We start from the raw sequence: 15283 nt of genomic DNA on the forward strand, positions 1-15283 counted from the left end.
CTTTTTTGAACCCACACTGAGGGAATGTGATGAATAAGAGGCCTCTGGCTGTGGAGCGGAGGAGAGATAAACAGGTGGAGGGAGTGTGGGAACTTTTATGATATGGATTTGACTGATAAAGTTTTATTTATCAAGTGCGCTCCGCCGTCAGTCTTTACTGTCATTCCCATTTGGATTAAACTTTTAATTCATAGGACGCTGCTGCAGATTTATTCACTCGAGCATCGTCTCCGTCCCCTCACAGCTCTTGTCCGTCTCATTATTTTCCCTCCAGCTGTGTACGAGCCGTCCTGCGAGGCGTACAAACACAACGGAAACACTTCGGGACACTTTCATATCGACGTGGACGGCAGCGGGCCGATCAAACCGCAGCCAGTCTACTGCAACATGACAGGTGACACACTTTTACTCCCCCCATCCTCCTCCCGTCATCGCTCTGTGTTTTGTACGCTTAAAGTTTGGAGCCTGTCCCTGCTGTCATTGGGCGAGAGGCGGGGTACACCCTGGACAGGTCTCCAGTCTATCACAGGGCTAACACAGAGAGACAGACAACCATTCACACTCACACCTACGGCCAATTTAGAATCACCAATGAACCTAACCAGCATGTCTTTGGATGGTGGGAGGAAGCTGGAGAATTTGGAGAGAACCCACGCAGACACAGGCAAGTCCTGCGATAGACTGGCAACCTGTCCAGGGTGTACCCCGCCCAATGGCAGCTGGGATAGGCTCCAGCCCCCTGCGACCCTCCAGAGGACAAAGGCTGGTACATATTCATCTAAATCCATATCAACTGTATCTATGATCTCTTCCCACCAGAGGAGACCACATGGATGGTGATCCAGCACAACAACACCGAGCTGACCAGAGTCCGACCGTCTCCTGGAATAAACCAGCACTCGGTCCACTTTGACTACTCGTCTGCAGACGAACAGCTGCTGGCGGCCATCGGCCAATCAGAGCACTGCGAACAGGAGCTGTCCTACCACTGCAGGAAGTCCCGCCTCCTCAACAGTCTGGGTAAAGCACATAGAGTGTTATCTTTTTATAACTCTGGAGGCAGTTAGTCTTAGGCTCTTTTAGGGTAGTGGGGGACATAGACGCCGTAACGTGTGCACGTAGCCTACACCGGTACTTGTGCACTCGTCAGTCCGGCTCACTCTGTAACAGCGCCACCCAAATGCTAGTCGGCGTTAATTTTTGTTTCTACTTCCTGCTTCACTTTCACCATTGGCAACTGAAACTTTCACCTTTCCGAAGACGAGTCTTACAAATGTTTGCATCTCTGAACCTCCTCAGTTAACCTTTCCTCCACGTATTCCATCTTTATTGATCCAAAACCATCAATTTGAAAATTGCGGTGATGGAGAAGCAGCTGGAAATACTAAAGAGGAAACACACAACAACCAAGCAGACCAATCACAGCTCTCGCGGGCATTTCTGGGGTCTGCGTCTGGGCTGTCGGCGTAGCCCCTGCGTCAACTTAACGCAGAAATATTAGATCAAGATTTTAATGCATGTCATTGTTGAGCTGGTCTGATTCAAACCAGGACACGTGTAGCTCTTCTTCTTCTTCTGTAACACCCGTTAATCCCTGCCTTTTTGCTCTGTATTGTTAATTCTTTGATTAACTTTGTTTTTGTAAATCTGAAGAACATCAAGGATGCTCAAGTTCTTCTCAAATTTAAGTTGAAACAACGTTTGTTTTACTTGTATCAAAGTTTGATGTTTTTTTTTTTCATTCTGTGTTTGCTGCTTCACTTTAATAACTCAAAAGTACATCTCACTTTTCAAACGTCTCCTCTTAATCTTTTAATCTTATTGAATCTTATCTCGCGGCGGAGAATGCTCTAGCGTTTTAGTTCATCCCTTCTTTTTTTTTTTTCCTCCAGTGCGCCTCGAGTGCAGCCTCAAATAAGGAGAGACTGTAAACAAGAACTTAGCTTTGGCTTAAATAAAGTTAATGAAAGCTCGGTTAAGCACACTGCCTTCAGACGGGGCTCGGTCTGGACCAGAGGGAACACAATGACTCCCTGGATTTCCCTCTTCTTTCACAGATGACGAATCGATGGTTGAGGATTTGTTTAATTCCTGCTGCTTCTAGAATGAGCATCGAGTCTGTTTTCCTGCGATTGCATTGACTCAGACACAGAATCAGTTTGATCGGGAAGGTGCTTTGTCTTAGTGGCTGTGAAATCGGCAGCTTGAGGCCAAGCCGACCCTCGTTTAACGACGCGTACTGAGCCGATGGTGCTAGTCGGGCCCCTGACGACAGCTTTCCAGCAGATTCGTCATGTTGATTTTGAAACTAAACGAGTTGGTGAACGAGATCCCTCTGATTGGCTGAATGAGTGTTGAAGCAGGTGAAGCTACCTTTCCTTTGTGTGTGCGTGTGTGTGTGTGTGTGTTGCAGGTAATAAAATGATGGATGAAAACCGTGAGCGCGGTGGAGGAGGAAGAACGAGCAGAGAAATAGAAGTTCCATTTAGAAACCTCTCTGGTGCTCGCTGGGGGGAAAATAAAGAAGCGCCGACTCAGCAGAGGCTTTTCCAATCACCTTCTCTCCATCCTCTCCACCTTCACACTCTCAGAAGGGATTTTTATTTATTTATTTTTTTTCAGTTTCTACCCCCGTCGTCCTCCACGTGAAAACAATGTATTCAGCATTTAAGTTAGGAACATCCCCGCGCTTCAAAGGTTGCATTCATCTTGGGAGGCAGAGACACGGGGACTCTTTCCATGCAGCCTATTTTCTCACAGCCTATTTCATTGAGGACACAATATGCATTAAAGAGAGTGCACCTTTGCTTTAGGCTTTGTGTCACTGCATTCGTCTTGGTCAGTATTTTAAACTGCTGTAAGTCCCACTTCAACCAGGAACAGTTAGCTTTCTTTCGGTTTATTCCCTTTGAATAGTCTGGTGGTTTTATGTCGTGACAGTTAGCAAAGTAAGCTTTTCATTGTCATTCTTCTGGTGAAGAAATAGTGAAACGCACAAGAAAATCCACACAGTAACGCAGGCATGAATGTAATGTATTGTTCATGATGGACCAGAGTTTGTTCAAGGTCCTTTCATCTGCCACTGATGTCAGGGACTCCATCTTTGTCCCTACCACAGAGCCCAGCTTCTGTATCAGCTTGTCCAACCATGAGGTGTCCTTCATCTTAGTGCTGTCTCCCCAGGACACCACAGCGTAGAAGAGGACACTGGCAACGATAGTCTGGTAGAACATGTCCAGCAGCTTCCGGCAGATGTTAAACGACCTTAGCCTCCTGAGGAAATAGAGACAGCTCTGACCGATCTTGTATACTGTGTCTATGTTAGCCGACCAGTCCAGTTTGTGGTCCAGATGTAGACCCAGGTACTTATAGGTCTGAACCACCTCTACACATTCCCTGTTGTTGGTTACAGGCTGCAGGTGTAGGCCTGGACCTCCAGAAATCCACGACCACCTCCTTGGTTTTAGCTGCATTGATCTGAAGGTGGTTCACTTCGCACCATGAGACAACCAGAGTCTTGTCGTCTGAGAACTTATGACATGACTCTGTGTTGCAATCGAAGCATTTATTGTTTTTGTTGGGTTCTTCCACTCCAGCAGGAAGAATATTTATGAATGAAACAGAATCCCACCAGTCTGGGAAACACAAAAGTGTCAAATCTGCTAGTTTCTCACGCCTTTAGATTTTTTTTGACTTATTCCTCAGAGGGCTCTCCGTTCACCTGGTGGCTCGGTGGTCCCGGTCCGGGTCGCGTCCAGAACTACTGGGGCGGAGCTCATCCGGGCAGCCAGCAGTGTGCCTGCGGCCTGCAGGGAGACTGTGTGGATCTACAGCACTACTGCAACTGTGACGCTGACCGCATGGAGTGGTACTGACCTCTATGAACACATAGACACGTCTGGAGCTGTTTGTCCAAAACGCTAACGTTTAGCTCTCCTTCTTCTTCTTCTCCAATTTCTTTTATCTCATTTGCTTCATCTGATGCCTCCTGTTCCTTTCTCCCCCTCCTCCTCCTACTTCTTCCCTTTATTCTCCTCCCCTCTCTCTCCTTCTTTATCTACCTTCTGATCTCTCTTCCTCATCTTCTCTTCTCCATCCTCTTCCCGACACCTTCTTTTTCCTCACCTCCTCTTTGTTCTTCCTCCTGCTCTTCTTCCTTTTCCTCCTGCAGGACTGAGGACTCGGGCCTTGTCACCCATAAGGAGAACCTCCCTGTCAGGTCTCTGGTGCTGGGCGACATCCAGAGGCCGGAGTCGGAGGCCGCCTACAGGGTGGGGCCGCTCCGTTGTCATGGAGACAGTAAGTTGCTTGGTTACGGCTGATGGAGAGATGACAAGAAAATCCTCCTTTTTGTGAAAAAACATCACGTCGTCTCTTGCCTCTTTTGTCCAACTGATGTAAATGAAAACTGTTTTATAAATAAATCAAGCTGCAAACTCGTAATAATAATACGTTTTTATGACTAATACCCCGTGTTGATATAGAAATAAAGAATTTTGTGCTTAACATTTAATTCCAGCTGCCAATTACACGATGAATGCACTCCTCTGGGTGCAGCACCTCCTGATTTAGAAGCTAATTATCAACAGCAGAACCGTTGCTAATATCTCCCTTTAAGTTTCCGCGCTCTGATACTTGCTGCTCATTAAATCCATTACAAGGTAAATCAAAGTAGCTCGCTGCTTTTCCCCCTCGTTCAATTAACTGAAGTCACAGCCGGGCCCGGATCTACAGCGGTGGATAGATAAATATTTGGCATGATTAACCAAGCAAGCCCACGCAGCAGAGATCACGGGCTCGTGTACGATCGCTAATTGAACTGGTCGGCTCACTTGTTTGTTTCTTTTTCCCATTTAAAGTTCGTTTTAATCGCGTGTCTTTCAGAGAACTTCTGGAACGCCGCGTTCTTCGACAAGGAGACGTCCTACCTCCACTTCCCCACCTTCCACGCGGAGCTCAGCGCCGACATCTCCTTCCTGTTTAAAACCACGGCCTCGTCTGGCGTGTTCCTGGAAAACCTGGGCATCAGAGACTTCATCCGGATTGAACTGAGCTGTGAGTACGCTGTCTCTGTGCTGGAGGGGGGAGATTTAACACGGATTAGGCTGACGTGTCGGCCAAACCTGGAAGTTTTAATCTGTGTAAAAAAAATAAAAATAAAAACAAACCCAGAGGTTACAGACTTAATCTGGAGCAAAACTATCCTGCAGGAAGAATATTGTTTATTTTAAATAAAAACCCTGCAGTCACTCCTGTCCCCACTTGAACTGTGAATTTTAAAACTTTCTGCTCTACATACCAACTACCTGCATAAAGCCAACGCCTCAACATTGCAGCCATATGTGATTGGTGAACATTTCATAACAGCAGGAATTTGCTTTGCTGCAGCAACAACCCTCCTTCCTTCTGGAACAGCTTTCCTCCAGATGTTGAGTGCAGGGATCATTAGGTCAGTCACTGATGTAGAGCGATAAGACCTGGATCACAGTCGTCATCCCAGAGGTGTTGGATGGGTTTGCCTATGCAGGATCACCAAGTTCCTCCATATCAAACTGGGAGAAAGCTTTCAATTTAAGCCTGGTTTCTGATGGGGCAGGATCTGCTCAGATAGGAGCCAGTAGTGAGAACGAACTCCAACAAGTTTAATTAATCTTTACCCAGAATAATGTTCTGAAGTTCTGGAGACTGGTAGAAATTCAGTTTGAAGGGTTTTATTCATCATGAAGACAAATACAAGGAGACAACTGAAGAAACTAAAGCACACTTTAATTTGAGCTATATTTACACTGATCAAGCATAACATTATGACCACCTTCCTAATATTGTGTCTCCCTTGTGCCTCCAAAACAGTTCAGAGAATGGACATGGGCCTTCTTAGGGTGTCCTGTGGTGTCTGGCAACAGGATGTTGTTAATGGTGGGGCTTTTGAGGGGAGGGGCCTCTGTGGATCATCCCACAGATACTTGATCAGTTTGGGATCCAGTGAATTTGGAGGCCAGTGGGGGGTGGGGGTGCCTGGTCTGGTCTAGGTGGGTGCTACATGTCTAAGTAACATCCACATCAATGAATGCCAGGTCCAAACGTTTCCCAGCAGAACATCAAATTGTCACAAGATGGTCAATGTTATTCACTTCTCCTGGTCATAATGTTGTGGCTGATCGGTGTATATTTCTGTGGTAGTCTGATTAGGACGCACATTCTATCCTGTCTCTCTTTCCACAACACTTTCAACACAAGAGACGTTTGTCAATAATACAGGAAGGCACCGTCCCTAAACTATCACCATAAAGATAAAAACACATTCTTGTCCAGAATATTCGTACCATGAAGCCATAACCATACGCATTTCTCTGTGACATGAAATATTCTCGACTAAATAATCAATTTGAGCAAGAAACCGCCTGACATATTGTTTATTAAGACGCACCAATAATGAATTCTGAAAACATAATCCATCTCTTCAGAACTGCGTGCAGCAGGTGTGACGTTAATAAATTTGATCGACAGCAAACAGCTTCACATCTGTCACCACATTTGGATTCAAACCCGCAGAAACACACAACGTCACCTTCGAACAATCCATTTATTGTCTGTAAGCACTTAACCAGCCGGGGGTCGCGGGTGGCCGGGTCCGCCCACCCTAAAATACTTTGCATGAATCTGGACTGTCGCGAGAAACTAGTATGTGAATGTTGGATATTCGTCACTCAGAGTATAATCTGTGAAGATATCACTCATTGAAATGTCGTAAATAAAATGCAGATGGTACAGTTCGGAAAAATTCTTTACTTTCTGCAGATTTAAACCCTTTTAGAATAATATTTCATCATTGTGAAAGCTGTCTCTCTGCACAACTAAATATCAAATGAAGGCCTTCAAATAAAAAATAAGAAGACGGAGATTAAAGAAAGATTTGGTTTGAGTGTTTTGGATGTTTGGTATTGAAGCTAAACTAGGGCCTCTTCACAGCGTGACCACTATTTTTAGATTAGATTAAAATTTAAAGGCCCCAGTCGGCCCATGGATTCGGACCCGGATCCTTCTTGCTGTGAGGCATCAGCGCTAACCACCTTTCCACTGTGCCGCCCCACAGTGTGTTGTGAGATAATATAATGTAGCCGGGATAAAAAAAGCTGTATATCTCCAAAGCCTTTTCTATGTACAGCAGCTAAAGCCAATAACTTTAGACAATGAAATTCAACATCAAACTATTGATGTGCAGCCTCCTTCTCTCTCTGTTACCACAAGTGAAGTTATTAATTGACTGCCATTGAGAGGATTTGGACCGTTCCTCTGCTAGCATTGTTGCATTTCAGGACGGTAGTATGGGTTTCATCTTTAGTGAAGTATTTCCACACGCTTGATGATCCTCTGCCTTCTTGGAGGCGTCCGTGTTGTTATTGTCACGTGATCAGCGACAAGTCGACTTCCTGCTTAAAGTCAAGTAGTCGGTACAACACCTAATATACATATGGATTTTAAATTAAAATAAGACGGACAGTGTTCTAGTGTACAGAATATTAATTGACGGCAGGATATGTTTAGTTTAGTTTAGTTTAGTTTATTCACCATACCACTGTTGAGACATTACAATAATCCAACAGGAATAAAAAAGACAGATGGGTAGAGTGAATGGGTCCCCCAAAGAAGCTAGAAAAGCTTATGGGTGGGGGCCCATGGTTCATGAAAAAGGTAGTGGTAGCTACAAGCAATGGTATCACACAAATTACCACCTGAAACCAGATGGTAATGAATAAATGCACGTAGAGCGCACTAAAACACATAACATAGATACTTAACATTACATACACATACAATCATACACATACATCCCAATAGTCCATGAGGAGGCAGTTTTATATTAGATATAGGTTTGTAGGAGATTATTTTTAAGTTGTCTTTTAAAGTTGGAGATAGAGGGCAACACCTTGAGGCCTTCATGAATCCTGTTCCAAATCTGCGGCCCCCTACAGACAACACTCATACTGGTGCGCACATGTCGGCGACATTTACCTGATATAAGTGTATTAGATCTCGTATGGTATGTGTGAAGGGGGCTGGAGATGGGAATAAGTCTACTCAGTCTAGGGTTGAGCCTGTTGACAATTTGAAACATAAGGCAGGCATTATGATACTCATTTAGCTCAGCCAATCTTAGTAGCTCAAAGCGATGAAATAGAGGATGGGTGGGAGAATTTGTCTGTGACCATGACAGGGCCCGTATGACTTTCTTTTGCAAGGATGCAAGTTTTTTAAGATAGCTGGTGAAGGTGTTGCACCATATCACATTACAATAGTTAAGGTGAGGTTCAAAGAGAGTTTTGTACAATGTGAGAAGGGCAGACAGAGGAAGGAAATGTCTGATCTTATAAAATAAGCCAACATACTTAGACAGTTTGTTTACAAGATGGTCAATGTGACATTTAAAGTTGAGAGAGTCGTCAATGTGGACCCCCAGGAACTTAGTGGCACACACTCTTTTTATTTCCTGTCCATCAATTTTAATCAGAACGTGATCAGTTTTTTTTAATTTGTTTGATTTGAATAAAATTACATTTGTTTTGCTGACATTTAGTGAGAGTTTATTACATTTGAACCAGGAGTCCACTTTGGTTAACTCTGAGTTTACAATACCTTGTAAGATAAGTGGGTTCCTGTGTGATGTGAACAAATTTGTGTCATCAGCAAAAATAATTTTATGAAATATTTTGGAGGAATTTACAAAGTCATTGATATATAGAATAAATAAGAGTGGGCCCAAAATTGAGCCCTGGGGGACCCCAAAAAGTATGGGCTTACAAGTAGATTTATGATCATTGACATGGACGTACTGTTCCCTTTCATATAAATAACTTCGGAACCATTCAAGTGTCAGACCTCTGATACCATAATGATGTTATTTATACAACAGAATATCAAAGTCGATGGTATCAAAGGCTTTTGACAGGTCCAAGAAAATACCAACACCATATTTTCCCTCTTCAATGCAGTCATTAATTTGTTCTATTAGGTCAAGTATTGCCATGCATGTTGTACTCTTTTTCCTAAAACCGTATTGAGAGGGAACAAGGATATCTAGTGTATCAAAATAGCCGCTGAGTCTATTGTAAACTACTTTCTCCATTACTTTAGAAAAAGTTGGTAGGATTGATATGGGCCGGTAATTGCTCATATCATTTCTGTCGCCAGATTTAAAGATTGGAATTATCTTGGCAATTTTTGTCATTTTAGGTACAATACCAGTAAGTAAAGAAAGGTTGATACAATAGACCAGTGGCTCTACAATGATGTTAGCAATGGCTTTCATGATGTTACGACATATTCCATCTACACCAGCGGTGTATGAGCTCCTCAACTCCGAGATGATCTTGAGGAGCTCAGTACCATCCGTTGGTTTCATAAAGAATGAATGAATGTAACTACCAGAAAGAAATTGCTTGAAGGTGACACCCTGGGGTTGACTTATCTTCTTAGACAGATTTACACCTATTGAGGCGAAATGATTATTGAAGCTCTGTGCAAGATCAGTTTTGGCATTGCCAAGATCAGGTAGAGTAGTGGGTTTATGTCTCCTGTTGAGGACTTCATTTAACACATTCCATGACCTCCTGCAGTCCCCCTGTGAAGCTTGTAAAAGTTCTGTGTAATGTCTTCTTTTGCCCTTTCTTATGATTTGTGTTAGTTTATTTTTATAAGAAGTATATTTCTCTTTATTTAAGCTAGATGGATTTTTCATATAGGATTTGTAAAGCCTACTTTTGTGTTTAATAGACTTTAAAATTCCCTTTGTAATCCAGGGGTTCTGGAGGGTAGTGCTGCATCTGACAGTTTTCTCAGGGATTGTGTCCTTAATGGAGTCTTGGATTATCTTAATCAGACTGTCATATGCAGCATCAGGAGTTGCACTATCATAAACAGGGTCCCACGACTTGGCCTGTAAATTAACAATTAGGTGCTGTAAGGTTCTCTCATTAAGGATTTTAGATTTAATTTTTAAGGGTGAAGGAGAGAACAATTTGCCAGAACCAAAAAATATTACAATGGGAAAATGGTCTGTGATGTCAGACTGCACGACTCCCGTCTCCAGCTTAGTATTTTGAATATTAGTAATGATATTATCAATAATCGTTTTTGATGTCTGTGTAACTCTAGTAAATCTATTAATGGTCGGGAAGAAAGAGGAGGAGTGCAATGTGTTCATAAAGTCATGTTTTGCCCCATCTTCCTTGGAAATATCAATGTTATAGTCACCAAGGAGTATACAATCTTTGTTTAATTTGTTCATTTTGTGTAATAGATCTTCCAGTTTACAACAAAATGTGTCAAGAGGAGAGTCTGGTGGACGATAGAGTACACCGACGATTAATGTTTTGTTATTAAAGTTGATCTCAATGAATAAGGACTCACAGCAGTCATCCTCTAAATAGAGATCACAGGTTTTTACTTGGAGACTGCTCTTAACATAGAGGCAGACCCCTCCACCTGTTCTATTTGGTCTGTTCTTAATGTGTAGATTGTATCCATCCAGGTTAAGTAGATCGGTATATGAAAAGTCATTGAGCCAGGTTTCACTACACCCAATAACATCAAAATGACAGTTTGAATTAGTCAATAAGGAAGCTAGATCGGCATGGTGTTTGTTTAAACTTCTGATGTTTAGATGTAACAGGGAATAATTATATATATCATTTAATGGTTTTAAGTTATCAGGGTCAAAAACATTACAAGTAATATTCCCATCCATATCAATGCAGTGCTGAGAATCTCCATCGATGTTGAAATCATCAAAACCCATAATGAAAACAGTACAGATTAATCAAGGACTTTTCTGGGATTACATTAAGACACTGACACGGCAGTAGCCACAAAGACACTCGGAACAACCAAACACACACACATACATACATCACACAAGTAGGGCAATATTTAGGTACCATTGTGTAAGCAATTTATACCACGCCGCAGTCATCGCGCGCCAGCTCGCAAATGTTGTCTCTTAAGAAATAAAAGAAAAAGAGAAATGTCTCACCTCACCATCCTCCTGCTTGGAAAAATAAATAAATAAATAAATAAATCTGGCCTCACGTAAAGAAGAGTAGGCTATTGGAGACATTAAGTCATGATAACGAGACCGTCAGTCTTAATCAGCAAAGGTAGAGACAAGCAGATCGCCGCTGTTAATGAAAACGGAATAAAATAAATAAATAAATAAATCAACAAAGAAAACAAAAAAATGGAACTCTACTCCACAAGACAGTAGTCTCCTTTTTTATTTTATTTTCCTCTTCATTTCCTTTTTTTTTTTTTTTTTTTTTTCTCCTTTCCTTTTCCCCCTCATTTTCTTCCTTTTTCGGCAAACTAGATCTCAGGTGGTCCGCGGTGGTAAGGAGGCAATAAAGGCTTTAGCCTCAGCTACCGTGGGAAAGTGTTTCCTAGCTCCCGACTCCAGCTTGATGTAAAGCCTGGCCGGGTACAGCAGGACCGGCTTGAACCCCCGCTCGTACAATCCCGACATGACCACCTTGTACTCGTTCCGCTGCTCCACAACCTCTGGAGGATAATCCTCAAAGACAAGAATGTTATGGTCCCGGAATTTCAGTCTACCCCTCATGGCCCGAGCATAGCGGATGATCTTGTCCTTTACCTGGAACCTGAGGAGACGAATGATGACCGGTCTTGGTCGCTGGTTGGGTAGAGGTTTAGGCGCCAGGGATCTATGGGCCCGTTCACACTCCAAAGGCGAATCGAGGACCTCTCCAAAGACCTCCTCAAGCATCTTGGTAAAGAAAGCAGTCGGTTGGGGCCCCTCCATGGATTCAGGTACGCCAATTACCCTGATATTGTTGCGGCGGCTCCGTGATTCGAGGTCGACAACTTTAGTTGCTAGCTTAGCATAGTCTGTCTGGAGCTTGGTGATCGCTTCCTTAGCGGCCTCCAGACTTGCCTCTCGCGCGTCGCCTTCATTCTTAAGACTTTCGAGTATCTCAGCGTGTTCTGTCACGGTAGTTATGACACCATTCAGTTTGATCTCGAGAGACGAGAGAGTTAGTTTAAAGTCCTCGGAGATGGCGGTTCTATGAGACTCTAGCAGGTGGGTGAGGGACGCCATGGTGACTGCCTCGGCGTTTGGGTCGGTCTGTACCGCTTTAGTTCTCGGCATGATTGCAGCAGCTCAATAACAGATCAGCAAACTAGTGAATCTACTACTTTGGTTTAGGAAGAAGTTAGGTTACAAATGGTTTGTTTAAAGATGAGCAAACATTTGCGAGAGCGCGAGACGCTGCGTGCTTCGCTTGCTACCACATCGGACTTGTGCGGTACAAAACTATGGTTAATAGAAACTATATTACAGCAGGATACATACAAACTATGATTAATTACTATATGAGTGGCAGTGAAGTGTCAGTGGTGAAAGGCTAGTAGGAGGATCGAAGGTCTGGAGGGATTCAGCAGATAATTAACACTTGACATTTTTCTTGGTTTAACAGAAAGTAAAATGTAGAAAAAAAAGAAATAACAAATTGCTGGTTTGAGGCTCAAGGACGTTGACTATTCTTCTCTTTAACTTCAATATTTTTACTTTTACAAACTATGTGTATCAGGTAGAAAATGATTTTTTTGTTCCTTCATGGCTACAACAACATCCTGGATGCTCTCATTCATTTCTATCTGTGTTCAAGGATGTTCTCTACTACGTCTGTGTCTGTGACTATGATGCATTTAAATATAAGCCCCATATTTTTTGGTAAACATCACGTGCTGTCCTTTAAACGTTTAGCAGTCGTCCGTTGTCACCTTTTAAAACAGTCCATTCAACAAGCTCAGTTTGAGCTTTGTTTTTTGTGAACTGTTGTGCAGAATTTTGCAAAAAAAAAAAAAAGTATTTTAAGGGACACACAATCTAATGTGGGGCCACTGCTGCACCATCAGCCTCCCTCCTCGGGGGAAATCACTGCAGTTGTTCAGCTCTGAGTGCCGCTGCTCCGTTGGCGGCTGCCTCGGATCGCTCTGTAACACCGCAGCCGGGGCCCGAGAACCGTTTCTAAATGAAGTTACCGGTGGATTCTTGGGATATTGTTTCATCTTGTTCTGCCCTCGCAGGGTAATACATCTTCTCCTCCCAAAACATGAAGGATGAAAGTTTGTTTCAGAAACGCCACCTCATCCTTTTGTCGGAGCGAACATAACAGGAATGTCTCGGGCCGAGCGGACTGCCCGAACAGTCTAACATGAGCTGAGATGGTTCCCTTCACAGTGACAAAATAATCTGACCATCATATCGCAAGAGTATTAATTAACATGACATCTTTTTGTTGGATTAACAGAAAATAAAACTGTTGGTTTGGACTTCAAAGACAGATTGGTTGCAGGTTGTGAGACCTCAAACACAGACTCTTTCTGTTTTACTCAATCAGTGATTTTAGATTTGAAGCTTAATAACAACAATAACACTAGATGATCGCAAGCGTTCATAAATGGGTCCATGCCGTGGCAAAGTCAGAGGCATAAGCGGGTCAGACACGGCCTGAAAGGAGGCAAAGTGTTGACAAATGAATGAGAGTCAGGCGGGTCGGAAGCAACGAAATGTGGTGGGCTTGTATGCAGTCTTCCACAGATGCCATTGCCTCAGTCTGCCACTAGAGGGAGTCATAGGCTAAATCAGGTGGGAAAAGATCTGACAGGAGGTCAAGGGTGACTAGGGGAAAGCTGGGTCTGCCAACTGAGTAGGAGATGGGACTCAAATGTTTACACGTCACCAGTAGCGCCCCCTATAGACCGTATTGCACGAAACCTGGTGGGCTTGTAATGGAGTCATCCACAGATTATTATTGTCAAATTTGTGGCGGTTTGTGAAATATAAACATGTAGTGGTTGTAGCGCCCCCTACAGGCCGAATTTCACGAAACTTCGTAAGCATATTATAATGGCGGTTGCTAAGTTTCATAACGATTGGGCGAATACTTCAAAAGTTATATGCCTTAAAGTCATATGAAATGTTTCCGTGTCACTTGTAGCATCCAGATTGTGAATGCCAAATTTCATGAAGTTAGCTTTTACAGTTTTTGAGATATTGAAATTCTGCTTTTGTACCGCCCCCTAGAGACCAATGGTCACAAAAGTTGAGGTGCTTGACATTAGCTATACCACTGATTGTATATAGAGTTGAACAAAACCTCCTCAATGTCCCCCAAGGGATTTCTGAGAAGCACTTTTGAAGCTCAGTGTGCATTGGTAGCAACAGTCGCCATCTTGGCAGAGCGTGACTGCCACATTATTAAAGCAGAGCTGTGGAGCGTCGTGAGTGGAGGAATCAGCTATGTGGATTGACTCGCAGTTGCGGTTACCCTCAAGTGGCCATTTGAGGAACTGCAGTTTTTTTCTTAAACCCACATTAAAAGGTGATAATGCTAAAAAAGAAGCTTCTCAGTTGCTTTAATACATTTGGATTATAGGTAGTGTCTTTATGGAGGAGCTGACAAGACTCTTGGTCAATGATTTCAGTGCGTTGATTTTTAAAAGCAAACTGACCCTGTTTTATTTAAAGCAGGAAAAGATGTCTCCGTCATTCCTGTCTCTGCTGTTTTCCTTTCAGCCTCCACTCAGGTGCTCTTCTCCTTTGACGTCGGCAACGGCCCGCTGGAGGTGCACGTGGACTCGAGCGTCCCGCTGAATGACAACCGGTGGCATCGGGTCCGAGCAGAGCGCAACGTCAAGGAGGCGACGCTGCGGCTGGATGAACTCCCCGTCGCCACGCGGGAGGCGCCAGCCGATGGACACTTCCACCTGCAGCTCAACAGCCAGCTGTTCATAGGTGAGGACAGTTTCTTTGACAGGAGCAGTGTTGGAGGCTTTTATGTCTGTTCCCTTCTATTTCTCTGGAAGGTGTTATTTTCTCCGTCTCAATATTTCCTCCCACTCTGCTGCATCTAATGCACGTTTATTATCTCAAAGAACATCTTCTTCTCCTGGGAGACAGAAGTTCAGTCCAGTGTTTCTGTCTATGCTCCTCTCGAGGTTTGCTTTTAGTCTATTTTCTTTCCTTTGTCCCAGTTGTATTATTCTCTGCTTCCCATTCAAGTTCACATCACATGTCACTTTGTGAAACATAGTACTGTGCAGGGCTATTTCTGGTTCCTGACGACTTCGCTATTGAACAGTTCCCCCTTCATGGCATCCTGTTTAGCCAGCTGTGACAGGGAGTATAGTTGGCAGGAATTTATTTCGAGGTGTTGCAGTTCACTTTACAGAAACGAAACAAAAAAGAAATGCAGATGTCTCGAAG

The 15283-nt window shown here is 43.4% G+C and overlaps 1 protein-coding gene across 1 annotated transcript in view; it reads left to right on the forward strand.

The window, feature by feature from the left end:
- Positions 1–15283, forward strand: part of LOC311489472 (contactin-associated protein-like 4) — a gene marked incomplete at its 5' end in the record, with an annotated part of 111575 nt that overhangs the window by 74916 nt on the left and 21376 nt on the right. Inside the window, 6 exons of the mRNA XM_084546563.1 lie at positions 275–394; positions 820–1020; positions 3706–3868; positions 4172–4299; positions 4885–5055; positions 14594–14812. Coding sequence (XP_084402689.1) covers positions 275–394; positions 820–1020; positions 3706–3868; positions 4172–4299; positions 4885–5055; positions 14594–14812 — 1002 coding nt within the window. The remainder of the gene's footprint in view (positions 1–274; positions 395–819; positions 1021–3705; positions 3869–4171; positions 4300–4884; positions 5056–14593; positions 14813–15283) is intronic.

The sequence above is a fragment of the Chelon labrosus genome (assembly GCF_963514085.1).
Source record: "Chelon labrosus genome assembly, chromosome: 6".
Classification (NCBI taxonomy): Eukaryota; Metazoa; Chordata; class Actinopteri; order Mugiliformes; family Mugilidae; genus Chelon; species Chelon labrosus.